The 22,247-nt window shown below is 45.0% G+C and overlaps 1 protein-coding gene across 1 annotated transcript; it reads left to right on the top strand.

Moving 5' to 3' along the window:
• Positions 1-10,570: 10,570 nt before the first annotated feature.
• LOC109752169 (UTP--glucose-1-phosphate uridylyltransferase 3, chloroplastic) lies at positions 10,571-17,894 on the top strand. Its single transcript, XM_020311053.4, has 17 exons — positions 10,571-11,419; positions 11,701-11,860; positions 12,003-12,152; positions 12,283-12,444; positions 12,601-12,773; positions 12,861-12,927; positions 13,075-13,241; positions 13,609-13,767; positions 14,224-14,315; positions 14,415-14,509; positions 15,035-15,112; positions 16,285-16,380; positions 16,606-16,680; positions 16,757-16,848; positions 16,933-17,095; positions 17,173-17,233; positions 17,523-17,894. Exons 1-17 carry the CDS (start codon positions 10,734-10,736, stop codon positions 17,669-17,671), a joined length of 2,625 nt encoding a protein of 874 aa, XP_020166642.1. The 5' UTR covers positions 10,571-10,733; the 3' UTR covers positions 17,672-17,894.
• Positions 17,895-22,247: the final 4,353 nt, after the last annotated feature.

The raw sequence follows: 22,247 nt of genomic DNA on the forward strand, positions 1-22,247 counted from the left end.
CTTCTTCATCATGGCCTTCCACTTGGGATACTCATGACCGTCAAAGATGGGGCATGTCACTTTTTCTTCATACCTGCGGTCGACATAACTAAAACATGAGGCAATTTTTATGAATTCTTCACTGAGGAATTTGCCAGTGAGGAAATTCCTTAGCGAAGAACTACTTGCAGCAGAATAAGTACTCAAAAGTATGCATAGCAGAACACAAGCATGGTCATCATGATGAAATGAAGACAAGCACAGAGTACAAAAAGCGTAAACACAGGATAGCACAGGAAAGACAAACAGACTGAAGAAATTGAACTGAGGAAATTGAGAAAGTCTTCAGTCAAAGTCTTCAAACACAGATATGAACAAGTGCACAACATAGTTATGAGGAAATGAAAGAGTTAAGGAAATAGAACCAGTAAGCTTGGTGAAGACAATGATTTGGTAGACCAAGTCCAACTGTTGTCTTAGTTGTACGTCTGGTTGGAGCGGCTAGGTATTTAAACCTGAGGACACACAGTCCTCACCGTATTCTCCTTGAGCTAAGGTCACACAGACCTCGCCCAATCACTCATGGTAAGTCTTCAGGTGATTCCAAACCTTCACAGACTCGGTCACTCGGCGATCCACAATTTCCTCTTGGATGCTCTAGACCATGACGCCTAACCGTCTGGAAGAAGCACAGTCTTCAAAGGTAACAAGCGTCGGATCCACACAGGATCAATCTCTTCAGTGATGCTCAATCACTTTGGTTTTGTGGGTGTTTGGGTTTGGGTTTTCCTCACTTGATGATTTTCGCTCAAAGTCCTCGGAGGATGGGATGCTCTCAATTGACAAGTGTCAGTTTCTCTCAGAGCAGCCAACCAGCTAGTGGTTGTAGGGGGCGGCTATTTATAGCCTAGGGAGCAGCCCAACATGATAAGACATAAATGCCCTTCAATGATATGACCGTTAGGTGTGTAGATATTTTGGGACAGCTGGTGCATAGCACAGCAACGGTCGGAAATTTGAGTATCAAATTCCTCAGGGCTATCATGTCCCTCACTGTGTAGGCAATCCGCACTGGCGAATTCCTAACTCCTCAGTCAGAACAAATTCCTCAGAGACCAGAAGAACTTCGTCTCTGTCACTGAAGAAATTGACTGAACTGTATGAGATTTCCAATGGCTTCACTCGAAGGGATTGGTAGGTGTAGGATTTTGAGTTAAGCATCACATGGAAATTTTTCCTTAGTATTTCCTCGACCCCCTTTTACAGTACGGTGTTTCCTATGACTCAAGAAAGAGAAAATGAAACTACGAAAACAAAAGTCTTCACGCTTCATGTTCCTCAAATGAATACCAAGTCTTCAAGGTCACACCAATTTATTCACTTTCAAAGTCTTCAGAAAGTCTTCATAAATCCAAAGTCTTCAGTCGAAGAACTTCATTTTTAGGGGTCGACTTTCTCTGTAAATACCAAACTCCTCATAGACTTATAGACCTGTGCACACTCATAAACACATTAGTCCCTTAACCTATAAGTCTTCAATACACCAAAATCACTAAGGGGCACTAGATGCACTTACATGCCAATATTCTAGTTGCTCAACACCTGATATCATTAAAGCATGGGAAGACATCGCCTCGAGAATTTTAATGATATCAACAAATTTGGCTTGGTTGATGAAGTTTCCTTCTCTTCTTTGTTTGATCTCGAACCCGAGAAAGAACTTCAACTCTCCCATCAAAGACATCTTGAACTTTGAGGTCATGAGAGTGGCAAATTCCTCATTGAAAGCTTTGTTAGGGGAACCAAAAATAATATCATCAACATATAGTTGGCACACAAACAACTCCCCTTTGACCTTCTTAGTAAAAAGAGTGGGGTCGATTAGCCCAACTTCAAATCCACGGTCTTGTAACAACTCGGTAAGGTGGTCATACCACGCATGTGGGGCTTGTTTAAGGCCATAGAGTGCCTTATCGAGTTGATACACATGATCGGGAAAGTAGGGATCCTCGAACCCGGGGGGTTGCTTGACATATACCAACTCATTAATAGGACCATTAAGAAATGCACTTTTCACATCCATTTGTTGCAACTTAAAGTTGTGATGAGAAGCATAAGCAATCAACAAACGAATGGATTCAAGGGGAGCAACGGGAGCAAAGGTTTCACCGTAGTCGATACCCTCGACTTGGGAGTAGCCTTGTGCCAACAGTCTTGCCTTGTTGCGAACGATAGTCCCATGAGCATCTTGCTTGTTCTTGAATATCCACTTGGTTCCAATGACATTGTGGTTCCCCGTTGGCCTTGGCACCAATCTCCACACCTTGTTGTACTCGAAGTTGTTGAGTTCTTCATGCATGGCATTAAGCCAATCCGGATCTTCGAGTGGCTCATATACCTTTTGGGGTTCAACACAAGAGACAAACACGTGATGTTCACAATAGTTTGCCAATTGTCTATGAGTGCTTACCCCCTTTTGAATGCTTCCAAGCACATTCTTCATGAGATGACCCTTGGTGGAGAGCTTGGATGCAATCTTGGCGGCACGACGCACCAATTCCTCCTCGGGGGTGAGTCGAGGAGCGGTCACTTGATTATCTTGAGTGCCGTCTTGAGCTTGTTCTTGATCTCGAGGAAGCTCTTGATCTTGAACTTGCTCGGAGGAGAGAACTTGACCTTGGGCATCACTTGATGTTACAACACCATCTCGAGATTGACCTTGCCCTTGGTCTTGTTCTTGTGGTTGAGGGCCTTCACTTTGTTCTTTGGAAGAGTGTGGGCCTTGGGTTGGTGATGGCTCCACTTGAGTGGAGCATTGTCCTTCTCCTTCGGCCACAAGGGGTTCCTCAATGGGTAGGATAAAACCAACACCCATTCTTCTTATGGCTTGGGGAGGAATTTCATCACCTACATCACAAGTGCCACTTTGCTCCACTTGGGAGCCGTTATTCTCATCAAACTCCATGTTACACGTCTCCTCAATAAGTCCCGCGGACTTACTGAGGACACGGTAAGCATGAGAGTTTGTAGCATAACCAACAAATATGCCCTCATAAGCTCTAGCCTCAAATTTAGACAAACGAACACCTTTCTTGAGAATGAAACACTTACACCCGAACACCCGAAAGTACTTGAGGTTGGGCTTGTTACCGGTGAGTATCTCATATGGAGTCTTGTTCAAGCCTTTGCGAAGATAGAGACGATTTGATGCATGACACGCGGTGTTGATGGCTTCGGCCCAAAAGTTGTATGGAGACTTGAACTCCGCCATCATGGTCCTTGCCGCATCCATCAATGTCCGGTTCTTCCTCTCCGCTACACCATTTTGTTGAGGGGTGTAAGGTGCGGAATATTGATGCTTGATCCCCTCATCACTAAGAAACTCATCCAAGGTGTAGTTCTTGAACTCGGTGCCATTGTCACTTCTTATTGTCAAGATCTTTGCATTGTGTTGACGTTGGGCTTCATTTGCAAAGTCAATGACGGTTTGTTGGGTCTCGCTCTTCCACTTGAAGAAATATACCCAAGTGTATCTTGAATAGTCATCCACAATCACCAAGCAATACTTTCTACCCCCAAGACTATCAAAGGATGGAGGCCCAAAGAGATCCAAATGAAGGAGCTCCAAAGGCCTCTTCGAGTAAATGATAGTCGTGGGAGGGTGAGCCTTTTCATGTAGCTTTCCTTCGATACAAGCACTGCAAGCACGATCTTTAGCAAAACTAACATTTGTTAGTCCACGGACATGGTCCCCCTTGAGAAGACTTTGCAAAGATCTCATATTGACATGGGCTAAACGGCGATGCCAAAGCCATCCCACATCAACTTTAGCCATTAGGCATGTCGCGGTCTTAGTGGGTCGCTCCGAAAAGTTAATCACATAGAGACCGTTCTCGACATGCCCAACAAAGGCTACTTTAAGAGTCTTGCTCCACAAGAGGGCCACGGAATCAATATCAAAGAAAGTGGCAAAGCCCATGAGTGCAAGTTGACGAACGGAAAGCAAATTGTATGCAAGGGACTCAACAAGAATGACCTTCTCGATCGTGAGATCATGAGAAATGACAACCTTTCCAAGTCCCAATACCTTAGAGGATGAGGCATCACCCCACTCGACATTGGTGGGCATAGATGGAATCTTGTGAACGTCCACCACCAAGTCCTTGCTTCTGGTCATATGATTAGTGGCTCCACTATCGAGCAACCATGATCCCCCACCGGAAGCAAACACCTACAAGAGATCAATGCTTGGTTTTAGGTACCCATTTTGTAATGGGTCCTTTGATGTTAGTAACAAGGGTCTTAGGAACCCAAATAGACCATTCAATGTGCTCATAAGGAGAACCAACAAATTTGGCATAAATATGTCCATCACTAGCACGTCACAACACATAAGAAGGGTTAAAGTCGCCGGCTTTGTTGGGAGGGATAGCGTTGCCCTTTTTGGCATCACTACCCTTCACGATGTTCTTCTTCTTCTCCTTAGAAGCACCCTCCCTCCTTCACAAAGGTTTGCTTGAGAGGGGGAGGTCCTTTGGCCTTGTCATTCTTCTTCTTGTTCTTGGGCTTGGGCGCGTATCCAATCCCTTCCTTGGCCACAACTTCCTTTTGATTGCTCAAAAGGTCGTTGAGGTTCTTCTCGCCTTGGATGCATGACACAAGACCTTTCTCAAGCTGCTCCTTTAACTTAGCATTCTCCTCAACAAGATGCACATGCTCACAACATGGGTTAGTAGCATTTGCATTATCAATTAACACCATATGAGGAAATGTGGCTTTCTCCTTGGTTAGCTTTACTTGAAGTTGATCATGAGACTCCTTGAGGCTAGCATGAGCACCCTTCAAGACTTTGTGAGCCTTGTCAAGTATGTCAAACTCCTCTTTAAGTCTACCAAGATTAACCCCAAGCTTGGCCTTCTCGGAGTTTAGCACACGAGAAACAACAAGAGTATGATCAAGATCTTTCTTTAACTTACCATGATCATCGTTGTGTGACTCCTCAAGAGCCAAACGAAGACCACGCTCTTCCTCAAGAGCATTGGAAAGATCCGAAATCTCATCGGCATAGTCACGACTATGCCCCTCCATCTTAGAGATGGTATCTTTGTGAGCCTCGATCATGTCATTGGCTTCACCAAGTTGTTCCAAGAGAGCAACGAAGTGCTTCTTGGATTTACCCTTGAGTTTACCCATAAAGGACTCAAACTCATTCTCCTCCATATTAGATCCCTCATGTTCATCAATGCAATCCGTCAAAGAAGGATGATTAATGATGGTAGTTTTGATGTTGGGGGTTACCTTGTTGGTGGCTTTAGCCATGAGGCACTTGGCGGTGATGCTCTCATTGGGTGAATCAAAGAGAGACACCCGTGGAGTCGTCGCAATGGCAACGGAGGCCATGGGAACCGACTCACCATCTTCATCATCATCATCATCCTCATTGTACTCTTATTGTACCACCAATGCCTTGGGAGGAGTCTTCTTGGTGAAGTTGCTCTTGTTGGGGAAAGACTTGGCCTTGTCCTTTCAGATGAGCTTGCCACCATTGTCTTCCCTCTTCTCATACGGGCACTCCGCAACAAAGTGGCTCACATTGCCACAATTGTAGCAAGTCCTCACACGTTGCTTGACCTTTGCGCCACTTGAATTGTTCTTGTTGAAGTTGGGCCTTGAGTTCTTCTTACTCCAAAATTGCCTTGAAGCAAGAGCCATGTGTTCATGATAGGCATACTTTGTATCTTCGGGGTTGCTCTCCTCCTCTTCCTCTTCGTCCTCTTCTTCCACATTAACCTTGGCCTTTAGAGAAAGGTTGGGCTTCTTTGCTCTTTGATAGCGTAGCACTGCATTGTCGGCGGTCTTGTCCAAGATGCTCATAGCCACAAACTCATCCAACAGTTGGCTTGAGGACAAGGTGTGGAAGTCCGGCCTTTGACGAATGACGGAGGACATGGCCTTGTGGTAAGGCATCATTGCCTTGAGAAATTTGCGCTTGATCCAATTGTCATCCGTGTCCTTGCTTCCATGATCTCGGAGTGAGACCGCGAGTTTGGTTACTCTCCGATAAAGCTCACGAGGTTCTTCATCTTCTTTCATTGCAAACTCATCGGCTTCATCTTGCATCACTTCATAGTTGGAGCGTTGAATGCTTTGCGCTTCCCCTGTAGAGGGAAACAACTTGGTGCCATGCATCTTTGGCCATGGAGTAGGGCCGGAGATGAGGAAGATCTTCGGGTGGAATTGCTTCTTGGATGATGAAGAGAGCATTCTCGTTGAATTGATTATCCGCGGCTTCTCTAGGAGTGAAGTTACTTCGGTCATGCGGATAGAAACCTTCTTCAATGATTCTCCAAAGATTAGTATTCACATGATTTAAATGACGTTAAAGCGATAGACCCAAGAATCAAAGTCCTCATTTTTCACAATCTTAGGGGCAGGGCCGGCATGATTTAAATGAGTGGAAGGAACCGGTCCACCATAAACAAGTGGAGGTTCCACATGGGCAAAGATGCCGGTGCCATTTTTACCATTAGAAGAAGGGCTTTTTCACTAGTAGCTTCCCCCTTGTCGGAGTTAGCATCCGTCACCTTGTTAGTGGGATCACCCACTTTCAACGGTGCGGTGGATAGTTTAAGCCCTTCTAAGAATTTATTAAACATGCTTTCAACCTCGGTCGTCATGGAGGTCTTCAATGTGTCCAAAGCCACGTTGAATTCCTCACGAGAGACCGTGGTTCCCCCATCGGCCGTAGACGAGATTGGATTCACACTGGAGTGCTCCTCCGCACCGTCTACGGCGGCAACCATACTCTTCGGATGACAAAGTCCTTAATAAAGAGACGAGGCTCTAATACCAATTGAAAGGATCGATATAGTTGACTAGAGAGGGGGGGTGGGTGAATAGGCAACTAACAATTTTTAGCTTTTCTTTACCAAATTAAACTTTGCATCAAAGTAGGTTGTCTAGATATGCAACTAGGTGAACAACCTATATGATGCAACAACAACAAGCACACAAGCAAGCAAAGGATATGACACAAATAAGCTTGCACAAGTAAAAGCACGAGATAACCAAGAGTGGAGCCGGTGAAGACGAGGATGTGTTACCGAAGTTCCTTCCTTTTGAGGGGAAGTACGTCTCCGTTGGAGCGGTGTGGAGGCACAATGCTCCCCAAGAAGCCACTAGGGCCACCGTATTCTCCTCACGCCCTCACACAATGCGAGATGCCGTGATTCCACTATTGGTGCCCTTGAAGGCGGCGACCGGACCTTTACAAACAAGGTTGGGGCTCTCTCCACAACCGAATTGGAGGCTCCCAACGAACCACGGAGCTTCACCACAATGGAATATGGCTCCGAGGTGACCTCAACCGTCTAGGGTGCTCAAACACCCAAGAGTAACAAGATCCGCAAGGGATGAGTGGGGGGAATCAAATTTCTCTTGGTGGAAGTGTAGATCTGGGCCTTCTCAACCAATCCCTACAAAATCAACAAGTTTGATTGGGTAGGGAGAGAGATCAGGCGAAAATGAGCTTTGGAGCAACAATGGAGCTTGGGGGAAAAGAGGTAGGTCAACTTGGAGAAGAAGACCTCCTTATATAAGGGGGGAGGACAAACCAACCGTTATCCTCGCTCAGCCCCGCACAGGGTGGTACTACCACTGGGGTGGGCGGTACTACCGCTGTGGCCAGCGGTACTACCATTCCACCTCGCGGTACTGCCGCGCAGTATGATGGGAGCGAGAAGCAGAGCAGGACCTGGACCAAGGGCGGTACTACCGCGGTGGTAAGAACGGTACTACCGCCCATGAGCGGTACTACCGCCCCTACTGCTGCAGCTAGTGCCGCAAAACCCGACACAAAAGGAGAACCCTCGAGTTGAGGCGGAAGGAGCACGGAGCCGCAGCGGTACTACGGCTGAGGGCTCCCAGCGGTACTACCGCTGAGGAGCGGTACTGCCGCTTGTAGCTCTCAAGCGTTACTACCGCTGGGGTTCACAGTACTACCGCTTGGACCAGACCTCAGGGAGAAGGCAGCAAGGGGGCCTTCAACGAAACGGAAAAGCTCAGTGGGTGCAGAAAGGGATGTGTACGTGTTGATTCCACCCTAGCCAAACCAATGCGGACCCCCTCTTAATAGTACGGCTTTCCTACGACTCAAATCCACCGAAAAGAAACGTAGACAAACGCCGCCTTCAATAGTCTTCGAGGGGCACAAAAACCGTCTTGTGCCTAGTGATGAAACGTCTGAAATACTCAAGGCACACGATTAGTCCGCAAAAGCATTGTCATCAATCACCAAAACACCTTAGGGATAAATATGCCCTTACATCAGCTGCAACAGCAGATTCTGTACATGCCACGGGATCCACTATGGCGCAAGCTTCGGCAGCATCGTCCCAACATCGTACACGACTACAAAAAGGGGTAATTCAACCTGTTAATTACAAGCATGTAACAAATTATGGGATGATTTGTTCTACAGGTGAACCCGGTGAACCACACACGCTTGAAGAGGCACTTGGTGATGAAAGATGGAAAAAGGCCGTGGATGAAGAGTACATGGCACTGCAGAAAAATAAAACTTGGCATCTGGTTCCCCCACAGCAAGGTAAAAAACTCATTGATTGCAAGTGGGTATTCAGAATTAAAAGAAAATCTGGTGGAACTATTGATCGCTATAAGGCAAGACTTGTTGCAAAAGGTTTTAAGCAACGTTATGGAATAGACTATGAGGACACCTTTAGTCCCGTTGTAAAAGCTGCCACCATCCGCCTAGTTTTGTCTATTGCTGTTTCCAGGGGCTGGAGTCTCAGACAGCTAGAAGTACAGAACGCGTTTCTCCATGGTGTTCTGGAAGAGGAAGTGTACATGAAGCAACCTCCTGGGTTTCTGAACAAGAATGCACCTTCTCATGTGTGCAAGCTTGACAAGTCATTATATGGACTGAGCCAAGCTCCGAGGGCATGGTACTCCCGTCTCAGTCACAAAATGCAAACTCTTGGCTTTGTTCCTTCTAAGTCTGACACCTCATTGTTCATTTACAACAAATGCAATACACATATATTTGTTCTTATATATGTTGATGACATTATTGTCACAAGTTCTTCTGATGAGGCCATCACAGGACTTCTGAAGGATCTTGGATCAGAATTTGCATTCAAGGACCTTGGGAACTTGCACTATTTTCTAGGAATTGAGGTGAAGAAACATGATGATGGACTTCATCTCTCTCAAGAAAAGTATGCAACAGATCTGGTTAAAAAGGCTGGCTTGCAAGGTTGTAAACCCTCACCTACTCCATTATCAAGTTCAGAAAAATTGTCTCTTACAGAGGGACAACCTTTAAACCAAGAAGACAGCACAAAGTATAGAAGTCTAGTAGGAGCACTCCAATACCTAACACTCACTAGACCTGATAATCTTTGGCTGTTAACAAAGTTTGCCAGTTTCTTCATGCACCCACTACAGTTCACTGGACTGCTGCTAAACGTATAGTCAGATATGTCAAGAATACTCTCAATGTTGGTCTCAGCTTTAGTAAGTCACCATCAACACTTATTAGTGTTTTCTCAGATTCTGATTGGGCAGGATGTCTAGATGATAGACGCTCAACTGGTGGCTTTGCAGTATTCCTTGGCCCTAACTTGATTTCGTGGTGTGCAAGAAAACAAGCTACTGTTTCCAGGTCCAGTATAGAAGCAGAATACAAAGCACTAGCTAATGCTACAGCTGAGATTATATGGGTGCAGTCCATATTAAAGGAACTTGGTGTCAGAAGTACTCAAGCTCCATGTTTGTGGTGTGATAACCTTGGTGCCACGTACCTTTATGCTAATCCTGTTTTTCATGTCAGAACCAAGCATATTGAGATAGACTTTCACTTTGTAAAAGAAAAGAGTTGCCAAGAAGCAACTTGACATTCGTTTTGTGCACTCCAGAGATCAAATTGCAGATGGATTCACAAAACCTTTGCCTACAAAAAGCTTTGAAGACTTCAAACATAATCTCAACTTAATGAAGTTGTGATTAAGGGAGGGTGTTAAACAAGTCATTGCACCTGTCACGTTTATTCCAGGAGATATGTGGCCGGCTTAGGAGATAGACTAGGTAGTTAGCTTTCATATCTATCCATTGTAACTATCTCTATCTCTTCTTCTCCAAGATTGTAATCTCCTGTAAGATCTCAACCTCTCATTGTATGCGCACAAGGGTTATTGCGCCCCTGCCTATAAACATGCAGCCGTCTCCTCCAACAAGGGTAAGACGTTTCCGCATCTCGCACAAACACAAGTGTTGATGACGGTCAAAGGACAAAAGCATAAGAGGAGCAAATGCGTTCATGCGGAACTGAGGTTTTCTCGAAACTATGGGATCCAAAAGGGGCATACAAATAATATTATTATTTTGAGAAACGGGGCATAAAAAATAAGTATTCCTTAGAAAAAAGAAACAGGCCAAGCCCATCTGTTCGAAATCCAAGGCTCAGCCCACGGGCTCTTCCGAACATCGCATTCCCGTTTCCAAATTTGTAGACACGGCCGACGCGCGGAGCGAATATACCCACAGCCCCGTGGTCCGCTACCTCCCCGTCCGCCTCGTGTCTCGGCTCCGCGAGCAGGTCGGCCGCGCGAGCGAGATGGCACCGTATCGCCCGGGAGCATATCCCCCTCCCGTTTCGCTCTCACCAAGTTCCTCTTATCCCCCCTCTCGCTCTCTCCCGCCTCTCCGCGCCACCACCACCACCTTCCACTGCACCCATGGCCTCCCCCTCCCGCCCGGCGCTCCCTCCCCACCTCCGCCTCCTCTCGCCGCGCCAGCTCCCGCCTCTCCGCCCGCCTCGACGTCGCGGCGCGCGCAGCCGCGTCCTCTCCGCGCTCCCCTCACCGTCCCCGTCCCCGCCCTCGCAGCAGCGCGTCTCCACCGCCTCGCTCGAGCACGGTCCCGGGCCCGGCCCCTCCGCTGCCGAGCAGCAGCCGCGGCCACACGACCAGGCGCTCGCCGCGGAGGTCGCGCGGCTCTCCGCGGCCCGCGCGCGCCTCCGCGCGGCGCGCACCCTCGGCGACAAGCTCCGCGCGCTCGACGCCGAGCCCCGCGTCGCGGCCTTCTTCGGCGACGCGTCCAGCCGCGGGGTCCTGGGCGGCCTCCGGCCCCGGGAGGCGTACCTGCTCAAATGCCTCGTCGCGGCCGGCCAGGACCACGTGCTCGGCGCGGAGCTCGGCTGGGCCGGCGCCGGCGGCCACGAGCGCCACCGCAATGGGGGCGGTGGCGGGAGCGCGCTGAGGGAGGCGCTGTACAGCCTGGCCGATCTGGTCGGGAGGTGGAGCGAGGAGGGAGCGGCGGACGACGAGGCTGGGAGCGGGGAGACGGAGCTGCTGCTCGGACGGCTGCTCAAGTTTCTCGGAGACATCGAGGAGTTCTACGACTGCGTTGGAGGCATCATCGGGTGAGTGAGCCTCTTTGTCTGCACCGCTAGAGCCTAGAGAGTTGGAGACTCGGTACACGGCCGGCCAAGCTGCATGCAAGTGCTGCCAAACGTGGCCCTCGCTTAAACTTGAAGCTACTACTATTAACTGCCGACTGGCAAGTAAGCTGATCGCCTATTTGCCATAACTTGTTTGTCATATACTCTGCTCTGCTCTTAGTAGTTAAAACTTCCATTTGAACCATTCCATCTAGCTTTGATCTTCACATTTCAATAACATTACTGATATTGCTTTGCTCCAGCTACCAAATTATGGCGTTGGAGCTGCTCTCGGTCTCCAAGTCCAAGGACAGCAAGCACCGGCATAGCAAAGACAAGTTTGTCGACTTCCATGTTCCCACCGGACTTAATCTATTGGAGGATACAGAATATGCATCTCAAGCTGCCCTGTGGGGAATCGAGGTTATTACGTATGCCACATTAATTAAGATTTATGGCAAACATTGACATTGTTTTTTTAATAACGTGGTTCCCCCTTACCTAAGATTTATGCCAACTATATTTATCCGCTCAAGGCTACGAACTGAAATATGATCATTTCTAGGGTTTGCCAGAACTTGGTGAAATTTATCCAATTGGTGGTGCCGGTGACCGTCTTGGTTTAATGGACTCAGATACCGGTGAATCCCTTCCTGCCGCATTGCTTCCTTACTGTGGAAGATCTCTATTGGAAGGACTGATGCGTGATCTGCAGGTACCTGTGTTCCGTATATGAAACTCTTCTTTCGGTACAATTTTTTTTTACCAAGGAATTGCTAAAAATAATGCAATTAAGTGCCATGGACACTACCATAATATCTTGTATGTACTGAACTATATGACAGGCTAGAGAGTTTCTCCATTTTAAGATCTTTGGGAAACAATGTATAACCCCTGTGGCGGTCATGACAAGCTCTGTGAAGAATAACCATGAACATATAGTTGCCATCTGTGAAAGACTTGAATGGTTTGGTAGAGGCCGTGAGAACTTCCGCTTGTTTGAACAGGTATATAATTGGAGACTTCTGGCATTATCTATTCATTTGTGTGCATTTCTATTTAGTACAATCCTCAGTTACACACTCTGCCCAGAACTTCTGTAGAGTTCTAACTAAATTTTTAGATCATCGAGTTCTAACTAAATTGCATCATGGCTTTTCTAGCCTTTGGTGCCTGTAGTAAATGCTGAAGATGGCAAATGGTTAATCAGCGAGTCACTTCTCCCTGTGGGTAAACCCGGTGGTCATGGCGCTATTTGGAAGCTTGCTTGCGATCGAGGTGTATTTGAATGGCTTTATCGTCATGGCAGAAAAGGTGCAACTGTTCGTCAAGTCAGGTTATCTGAACAGCATCTGTTTTTCTCTGTTGTGTAAAGAATTATTTGGAAGGGGGAATAACTGTCAACCTCTTTTGCTATTTTCAGCAATGTTGTTGCTGCAACTGATTTGACGCTGATGGCATTGGCTGGAATAGGCCTGCGTCACAATAAGGTAAGAAAAATGGGGATTTCTCTTCTGAGTAGCTCACATTAGTTACTAATATTAACCTCGACTATGCTATCTATTTTGCACCTCCGGATTGTATTATGGATTTTTTTAATCTCTACATATGCTGACATATAGCATATCATACCTCAGAAATTAGGTTTTGCATCTTGTGAGCGAAGACCAGGTGCTACGGAAGGGGTGAATGTTCTTATTGAAAAACAAAACCTTGATGGGCTCTGGGAATATGGTATCACTTGCATTGAGTACACTGAATTTGAAAAATACGGCATATCAGAACCTACAGCAACGAATGGCAGGTAATGCACATATTATCCCAAAGTGCGCACCCCGTTTAAATACGACGAGGGCCCCAATTGCATAGGTTATGTTACCTTGAATTCTGAAAAGTATAAATGCACATCTTTGCATTCTTGTATATAGATTTACATCAAGTTACTGTTGCAAGATGGCAATCATTTGTTAGTACCATGGTCATGTTGATCCGGCTGCATATGATGTAGCTTCAAACACCCTCTTTCTCAGCTTCATTTTTTTGCAAAGGATGTGTTTCTCAGTTTTTCCGGTTTGGTTGGATGCAGTGATGTTTCCTACCACTAAGATTCAGTCTTTTTGTGTGCATCAGTATCTATCTTCCTCAAATCATCTCAGCTTTTGTTAATTTAGTTTGCAGGCTAGCTATCCAGCAAATACAAACATTCTATATGTTGACCTGCAAGCAGCGCAGGAAGTTGGATCACGCAAAAATGCTAGCTGCCTACCAGGAATCGTGCTAAATTTGAAGAAGGCAGTATCATATGTGGATCATCTGGGCTTTGAGTGTAGGTACTTGCTTTCCAGTAAATGCCCTACTGACTTCTGGCCATTCTGTATTCCTAGTGTTGAGTCCTCTACACTTGTAATCTTATCACTTGGGCTTATAAGACCAAACATATTATTAATCACACAAAGATTTCTGTGGGTGGGTGGCTACTTCTTAATATGCTTGCTATATCATTTATGTAATGAAGGCTTGCCTTGATATGTCAGCATAAACTCATTGCATATTGCTTGGTAGCTGGTGCAGTAAGGGGGAAAATAATTCTATGACTGCAGCTAAGGTAGTGTCAGTTAATTCACAGAAAAATGCAAAAGGCCCCTACACACGCAAAAAAGTTAATTTTGGCCCTTTGAGTACATACAAATACATAACTGCAGTGGGGACTGGGGGGAAATCGAAATATATACCTGTTAAATTTAACTGATTTATTATGATTCACTAACTTATTTCTGCTATGGCAGCGCTGCGGGTGGCAGGCTAGAATGCACAATGCAAAACATAGCAGATAATTTTATGAACACATATAGCTACAGGTGCAGCAAAGGAATAGAAAGTATGTAAGTAGTTTCATATTTGCTTCCCATCCATTCATGTCTGTATCCAACTACCTGTCTTTTTGCGTCTCGGGTTTTAGCAATTTCATATTTAACAGGTGAGCTCGACACGTTCATTGTGTACAATGAAAGGAAAAAGGTTACTTCATCAGCTAAAAGGAAGCTGAAATCAGAAGACAGATCATTGCACCAGGTTAATATCACGCTACATAATCCAATGGATTCTCATGTTGCTGCATGCAAATTGTGAAATTCTAAACTTTTATCTAACTTGGCGTACCTTCGAAAACCTAAAGGTTTTTAATTGAGGTTACCACTTTGCAACTCTCATGTATTCATATATATGATATGTTATTATTTTCACATTTTTGTGTTAGTCTATATTAAATATTTGCCTGGGTGTCTGAAACTATTTCTTTGACAAACTGAAGATCCACACTTAATTTTATACTGATTGTGAAAGTAAAAAAATTGACTGCTATCAGTTATCACGTTAGTGTTACTGAACTTTATGTTTAGTAGGCCAGCGCTTAGTAAGGTTTTCAGCATCAGGATACCAGGTAGTATCATTTTTTGGTTCGTAGTATCAGATCGAGATCGTAGTATCACTATGCCACGAGATTTTTATTTTCCAATATAATTAATAGCATGTAAGATGCTTCTGGCACTGCTATGTTTTTTGACATGGATTTACAATATACACTTTACTTGTCTACAGACTCCAGAGGGTTCACTCCTCGACATTATGCGCAATGCTCATGATCTCCTTTCTAGCTGCAGCATAGAGGTTCCAGAGGTAACTGTACTTCTGTGCTCTGTTTTGTGGTATTATTTTCACATATAATTAACGTGAAAGGCATCCCATGTGGTATTTTCTTGCCTTAGTAAGGCAGACGGATTGGCATTAGCTTTGGTTATAGTTACAAAAATTGAGCTGTGGTTTGTTAGTGCTGGACTTCTGGTTATGCTTCTGTCCGCCAGTAGTATTTTTGCTGGTATTTTGAAACTTCAATCCCCTCTTCATCTTTAAAAGAATATTATCTAGCGAACCGGTATATTTCGAATATTATGTATTGACTTAAAACACGTCCAATCACATGGATTATGAGTCGAAGGACTAGTCAAGACTAGTCTATAGACTAGTCTATGAGTCTCAACTCCAGGGCCGACTACACCTCAGTGTCGACTAGTCTATGAGTCGCAACTTCAGTGTCGACTAGTGTCGATTAGTCACGATTAGTCTCTGAGTCTCAACCTCGGAACGACTCGTCGACTCCTCGACTCGTAAACCTTGTCCAATCATATCCTTAGCATGTGCTAAGCCATGTTAATCTTATTCATCTGGAATAATATTGCATTCAGAAGAACAGTCCGAAATGCATTTACATATGGTCATCTGATTTACTACTTCTGCAAGATAGACCAGTGAAAGGCAAAATTAGCCATGTAGTTAAAAAGAAAAACGGAATTCTAGGACCATTTCCTCATCACAATGAAATGTTATTTATATGATTCGTTAATAGACAACAATGCAAGTTACTAGTAAAATTTCCAGAGCATCTATTCTCTGGAAATAAAAAGGACATGGTGATTTTCTACGGCATACATTTTCCTGTACGCTATTTCATACGTGTTGTTCTGAGTTTCTCTGCTTCCAGGGGAAAATAGAATATTCTAGACCTCATGAGGTGTCTTGTTGAAAGTTAAATACATGAAAATATTACAGAGGGGGTATTTGTTATCTAATTAATTTACTACTCCCTTTGTAACTTAATATAAGATGTTTTTTTGACACAGTTGTAATGTCAAAAAACGTCTTATATTAGGTTATGGAGGGAGTATCTACTATCAGATCTCATAATCTTTTGAATTATTCTTCAGTTTTCTGGTTAAAGATAATAGTGAGTCACACGTTTGGTACCAGCTTTTATTATGTCTTGAAGTATTTTTTCTCTCTTATCAATTCAGGTGAAAGACAATAATGAGTACTTGCATTCCGGACTACCATTCATCATATTTCTTCATCCTGCTTTAGGACCATTTTGGGATATCGTAAAGCAAAAGGTATGCTACTTCTAAATTAAATGGGTAAAACATGATAGCCATGGCCTTTTCATCTCTTCACATGATATATATTTGAGCTTCCACTGGCGAAGCACAGTTGAAAACTGTAAAGGTTTCAGTGCTTACAGTCTAAACTCTGCTCTATATACATCATTTTTCTAGTTATGTATTTAGTTACTTTTGGCGGCCATGGTTACTTCAATTTCCAGTTTTCCACACATGCAGTTCATAGGTGGCTCCATCTCTAAAGGTTCAGAATTGCAAATAGAGGTGGCAGAATTTCTATGGCAAGATGTTGAGGTAACCATCAAAACAAATGATTAGCATGTATTTCCCCCATCATATGCCAAACTGAATTTATTGATTGAAATTATAGCTGGATGGGAGCCTTATTATTCTAGCTGATAACATTATGGGTTCAACAAAGAGGAACACTGATGGTGAACAAGTACTACACTACGGAGCCAGGTATTGTCTATTCTAAGCACATGCTTTCTGAAGCACGCATCTATCATATATGGATGAAACTCTGAATTCCATGTTTGTTGAAAGGTATGGGAGATGCAAGCTGCAAAATGTTAAAATTGTGAACGAAGGGATCAGCTGGGATTCTCCCAGTAATGTCTATTGGCAGCACCATGTTGAAAGATCAGAATCTCTAAAGATTATTCTTCATGGAAATGCAGAATTTGAGGCGAAAGATGTCGTCTTGAAGGTGCAGTTATTAAGAAACAGTGTGAATTTCATTTCCCTCCCTTTTCTTTTCTTCGTCTGATTTCCTTGTTCTACCAGGGTAACCATATGTTTGAAGTACCCGATGGTCATAGAATGTGCATCATTCAGGACGAAGCAGGTTTGTTAGTTACATGTACCCTACTTTCTGGTTCAGAAAAGATTGTGTGCGGAGCACTTCCTCGCCTATCCCCATTTAGGTTCATAATAATGCATCAAACTAGTGTACTAAAAAACCAAAACTACTCCCTCCGTTCCAAATTACTCGTCGTGGTTTTAGTTCAAATTTAAACTAAAACCACGACGAGTAATTTGGAACGGAGGGAGTATATCATTACTGTATCTTTTGTTCCCGTTGTAGCTTGTATCATGCATCTGATATTTCTCAATGAATTCTCTTTGTCCACCAGGTTTTACTGTTAAGTTAGATCCTATAAGCAAGGAAATGATGGACAGCGGAACGTGGTACTGGGAGTATACGCTAGATGGTGCGCATGTGAAGTTGAATATGGTGGACCTATGTGGAGATGGTACCAACTGTAGATTCTTGATTCATTGATTCCAGCTAGGTAAATTATACCGAGAGCACGTTTGACTAGTAGTTTGATTAGATGAAATCCAGCTTGTACATAGACTGTTGTACAGTGGACTGCATATCAGCCTGCTATTCGGCATATTCCCTCACTTTCTATAAGTGATGTACATACAAAGATATTTCTCAGTGTTGAGGAGAATACGCGTTCTCCCAAGGTTCTCAAAGGAATTTGTTTCTATTTGGCGTCCATCATCGTCTAAGCTGCTAAGCATTGGAGGTCCATTTGCATCATGGGCTTCAGCCTGCATCACAATGATGCGCTCACATGGACCTGATATCTTGCGTTGTTTGCAAACTCTTATTCGTATCTGACGATATCCAGGGTGTGCCGTATTTTGATTTTCGAGGACCACACCATATCAACACAGCCAACTGCTGTTCTTTTCACCTATGCAAAGTTAATGAAGACCTACCATTTCTGGTGTTTAGCTCAAGGAGGCCCAAAGGAATCAATTACTCATCGTGTAAACAGTCCCAATTTACATTTTCATTGCTATATTATAAGGGGGCCTTGGCGTAGAAGACCTTGAGATAAAAAAAAAATACTTGCTCAGCAAACGGTTGTACAAGTTGCTAACCGAGGATAAAGTCTGGCGGAAATTACTTGACAAGTGGCGTGTTGCATGTGCGTTACTTGTCGCAACATGTGAGTTTTTCCTTTTTTCGTTGATCCGCATGTTCAAAACGCTTTATCTCTTAAACCGTGCGTTCAAATCTTGAACCGTTTTTACCGTTGGATTTTTCGCGTCGAGATCTTCAAAACTAGATCCCATGTTGATAGGTTTTAACAAACTTTTTTTTGACGAAAAAACCATGCCTCTCGTGAAAGGCACAAGCGTGCCTCTCGCGGAAGAAAAAAACAAAAAACATTTTTTTTCCTTTTTCGAGAGGCCTTGTCTCTCGCAAAAGCACAACCGTGCCTCTCGCGGAAGCAAAATCGTGCCTCTCACGGAAGAAAAAAAAACAAAAAACGCGTTTTTTTATTTCCGAGACACGGCCGTGCCTCTCGCGGAAGGAAAAAAAAACAGAAAACACGTTTTTTTTCTTTTCCGAGAGGCACGGCCATGTCTCTCGCGAAAGCACAAACTTGCCTCTCGCGAAAGAAAAAAAACAAAAAATGCGTTTCTTTTGCGTTTCCGGGCCGTGCCTCTCGCGAAAACAGAACCATGCCTCTCGCGGAAAGAAAAAAACAGAAAACACGTTTTTTCCCGTTTTCGGGAGGCATGGCTGTGCCTCTCGCAAAAGGAAAAAAAAGCATATTTTTGCGATTTTTTTCGACTTTTTTGGGTCCAAAAGCTAAGAAAGACCGGTGGAAAACCAAAAAGTTAAAAAAATATTTTAAAAAGCTGAAAACGCGTGCGGAAAAGAAAAACAAAATCCGGAGGAAGCGCCCAGAGCGCGACACGTGGTGGCGGCTGAGAGCGCGTCACTTGGCGGCTCTCAGCCCGTCCACAAGTGATCGTTGCGAGCCTCCCAAAGACCGCTCGCTAACTAGTTGCTCCCCTTGGTTTGGGGGAAACTCCCCTAGCTTTACAATATTCACGTCTTTACAATATTGTGCAATGGAAAGAATTATCCGTTGCCTCTATCTTGGGCGGGAGTAGACATGATGAGAGCCCCCTTAACCGGAACACCATTATTGAGGCCTCCCCGCCCGCGTGACCAAGGTATCCTGCCGACTACACCGACGACGCCACCAAACCCACCGCCGGAGGAGCGCCGCCCTCACCTCTCGAGGCCACCGCCTCAAATCTTGGGCCCTCATCACTAAAAAGAAGCGACTGAAAGCCTCGCCGCCACCGTCACTGGTAGCCGCACGGGGATCTCGGCGACTGCCTCCGACGGTGACAAGAAGGGGAGGAGGAGGGGGGTGGCGCGGCGGAACCCTAGGTCACCCCCGAGTCGTCCTCGGGAGGACGACGCGAGTGAGGGAGGGGGGAAGGTCTTTGTCTCTCCCCTTTCCTGTGATCACAAGCAAACATCATGCAAAATAAATATTGTAAAGGCATACATCTCATTACACAATGTCTAATTAACCACACATGGTTGGATTCCTGACACCGCCACATTTCTATCATCTTATTATAATTAACTTTTTTTGCGGAAAAAACTTCCATGTCATCGACCTATTTATCCATGTCACTAATTTATCCTTTTTTTCATAAACAGCTGATTATCTTCTAATTATCATAGAGATTGTGCAAGTTTTCTGTCATAGTGCTACCTACTCCTAGTGTCAAAAGGAAAGAACAAATCTACGCTCTATCTTATTCGATAAAGCTATGACATTTATATCACCTATTATTATGATATACTCCCTCCGTCCGGTGAATAGTGTATGTTCGGTTTCAAAATTTGTCTACAAAAAAGTGTACTTCTATCTTTTCAATGCAATTTAAAGTAGAAAAAATACTTCTCTCTCATCACACGGTAATCAAGACCAATAGCAATCTATGTTGGAAATATGCCCTAGAGGCAATAATAAATGGTTATTATTATATTTCTTTGTTCATGATAATTGTCTATTATTCATGCTATAATTGTATTGTCCGGAAATCGTAATACATGTGTGAATACATAGACCACAACGTGTCCCTGGTAAGCCTCTAGTTGACTAGCTCGTTGATCAACAGATAGTCATGGTTTCCTGACTATGGACATTGGATGTCATTGATAACGGGATCACATCATTAGGAGAATGATGTGATGGACAGGACCCAATCCTAAGCATAGCATAAAAGATCGTGTAGTTTCGTTTGCTAGAGCTTTTCCAATGTCAAGTATCTTTTCCTTAGACCATGAGATCGTGCAACTCCCGGATACCGTAGGAGTGCTTTGGGTGTGCCAAACGTCACAACGTAACTAGGTGACTATAAAGGTGCACTACGGGTATCTCCAAAAGTGTCTGTTGGGTTGGCACGGATCGAGACTGGGATTTGTCACTCCGTGTGACGGAGAGGTATCTCTGGGCCCACTCGGTAATGCATCATCATAATGAGCTCAATGTGACTAAGGCGTTAGTCACGGGATCATGCATTGCGGTACGAGTAAAGAGACTTGCCGGTAACGAGATTGAACAAGGTATTGGGATACCGACGATCGAATCTCGGGCAAGTAACATACCGATTGACAAAGGGAATTGCATACGGGATTGATTGAATCCTCGACACCGTGGTTCATCCGATGAGATCATCGTGGAACATGTGGGAGCCAACATGGGTATCCAGATCCCGCTGTTGGTTATTGACCGGAGAGGCGTCTCGGTCATGTCTGCATGTCTCCCGAACCCGTAGGGTCTACACACTTAAGGTTCGGTGACGCTAGGGTTGTAGAGATATGTGTATGCGGAAACCCGAAAGTTGTTCGGAGTCCCGGATGAGATCCCGGACGTCACGAGAGGTTCCGGAATGGTCCGGAGGTGAAGAATTATATATAGGAAGTTAAGTTTCGGCCACCGGGAAAGTTTCGGGGGTTGCCGGTATTGTACCGGGACCACCGGAAGGGTCCCGGGGGTCCACCGGGTGGGGCCACCTATCCCGGAGGGCCCCGTGGGCTGAAAGTGGAAGGGAACCAGCCCTTAGTGGGCTGGGGCGCCCCCCTTGGGCCTCCCCCCATGCGCCTAGGGTTGGGAACCCTAGGGGGGGGGAGCTTCCCCTTGCCTTGGGGGGCAAGGCAACCCCTTCCCCCCTTTGGCCGCCGCCCCCCCCTTGGAGATCCCATCTCCCAGGGCCGGCGCCCCCCAGGGGCCTATATAAAGGGGGGGAGGGAGGGCAGCAACCTACAGCCTTGGGCGCCTCCCTCCTCCCCTGCAACACCTCTCTCTCTCTCGCAGAAGCTCGGCGAAGCCCTGCCGGAGACCCGCTACATCCACCACCACGCCGTTGTGCTGCTGGATCTCCATCAACCTCTCCTTCCCCCTTGCTGGATCAAGAAGGAGGAGACGTCGCTGCACCGTACGTGTGTTGAGCGCGGAGGTGCCGTCCGTTCGGCACTCGGTCATCGGTGATTTGGATCACGGCGAGTACGACTCCGTCATCCACATTCATTGGAACGCTTCCGCTCGCGATCTACAAGGGTATGTAGATGCACTCCTTTCCCCTCGTTGCTAGTAGACTCCATAGATGCATCTTGGTGAGCGTAGGAAAATTTTAAAATTATGCTACGATTCCCAACAATCTACACATGGTCTTCTTAATTTCTACATGCACTTAGCTCATTGAGTGTTGGGTAATTAAAAAGGGGAGAGATGGTGGCTTGCATTTTTCCAATGCATTATTTACTTAACTCCATAATTTGTTCTAAAATTTCTAGATGTACAGTCTTCCCCGGACGAAGGGAGTATACTTCATCTCTTTCGTTTTATAGGGTTCAATTTAAAATCTCATCAACCAAGATAGATGATGAATGGTGAAATAATTTTTTTGTAGTTTGCATAACTAAATTAATTTGATTGTTTTTTCAAAAAAAATCTTTACTAATGCACTAATTGCAATGCATGCAAGTGTGATCAATAAAGGATCAAAAACTTTTACTCCATGGC

Source organism: Aegilops tauschii, chromosome 1 (genome assembly GCF_002575655.3).
Source record: "Aegilops tauschii subsp. strangulata cultivar AL8/78 chromosome 1, Aet v6.0, whole genome shotgun sequence".
Classification (NCBI taxonomy): Eukaryota; Viridiplantae; Streptophyta; class Magnoliopsida; order Poales; family Poaceae; genus Aegilops; species Aegilops tauschii.

Bases quoted from the DNA above. Each gene is read 5' to 3' on its own strand.
- LOC109752169 (XM_020311053.4), top strand. From the start codon at position 10,734: ATGGCCTCCCCCTCCCGCCCGGCGCTCCCTCCCCACCTCCGCCTCCTC. The intron at 11,420-11,700 runs GTGAGTGAGCCT...GCTTTGCTCCAG, and splicing joins TGCGTTGGAGGCATCATCGG to CTACCAAATTATGGCGTTGG. The intron at 17,234-17,522 runs GTTTGTTAGTTA...TTTGTCCACCAG, and splicing joins CATCATTCAGGACGAAGCAG to GTTTTACTGTTAAGTTAGAT.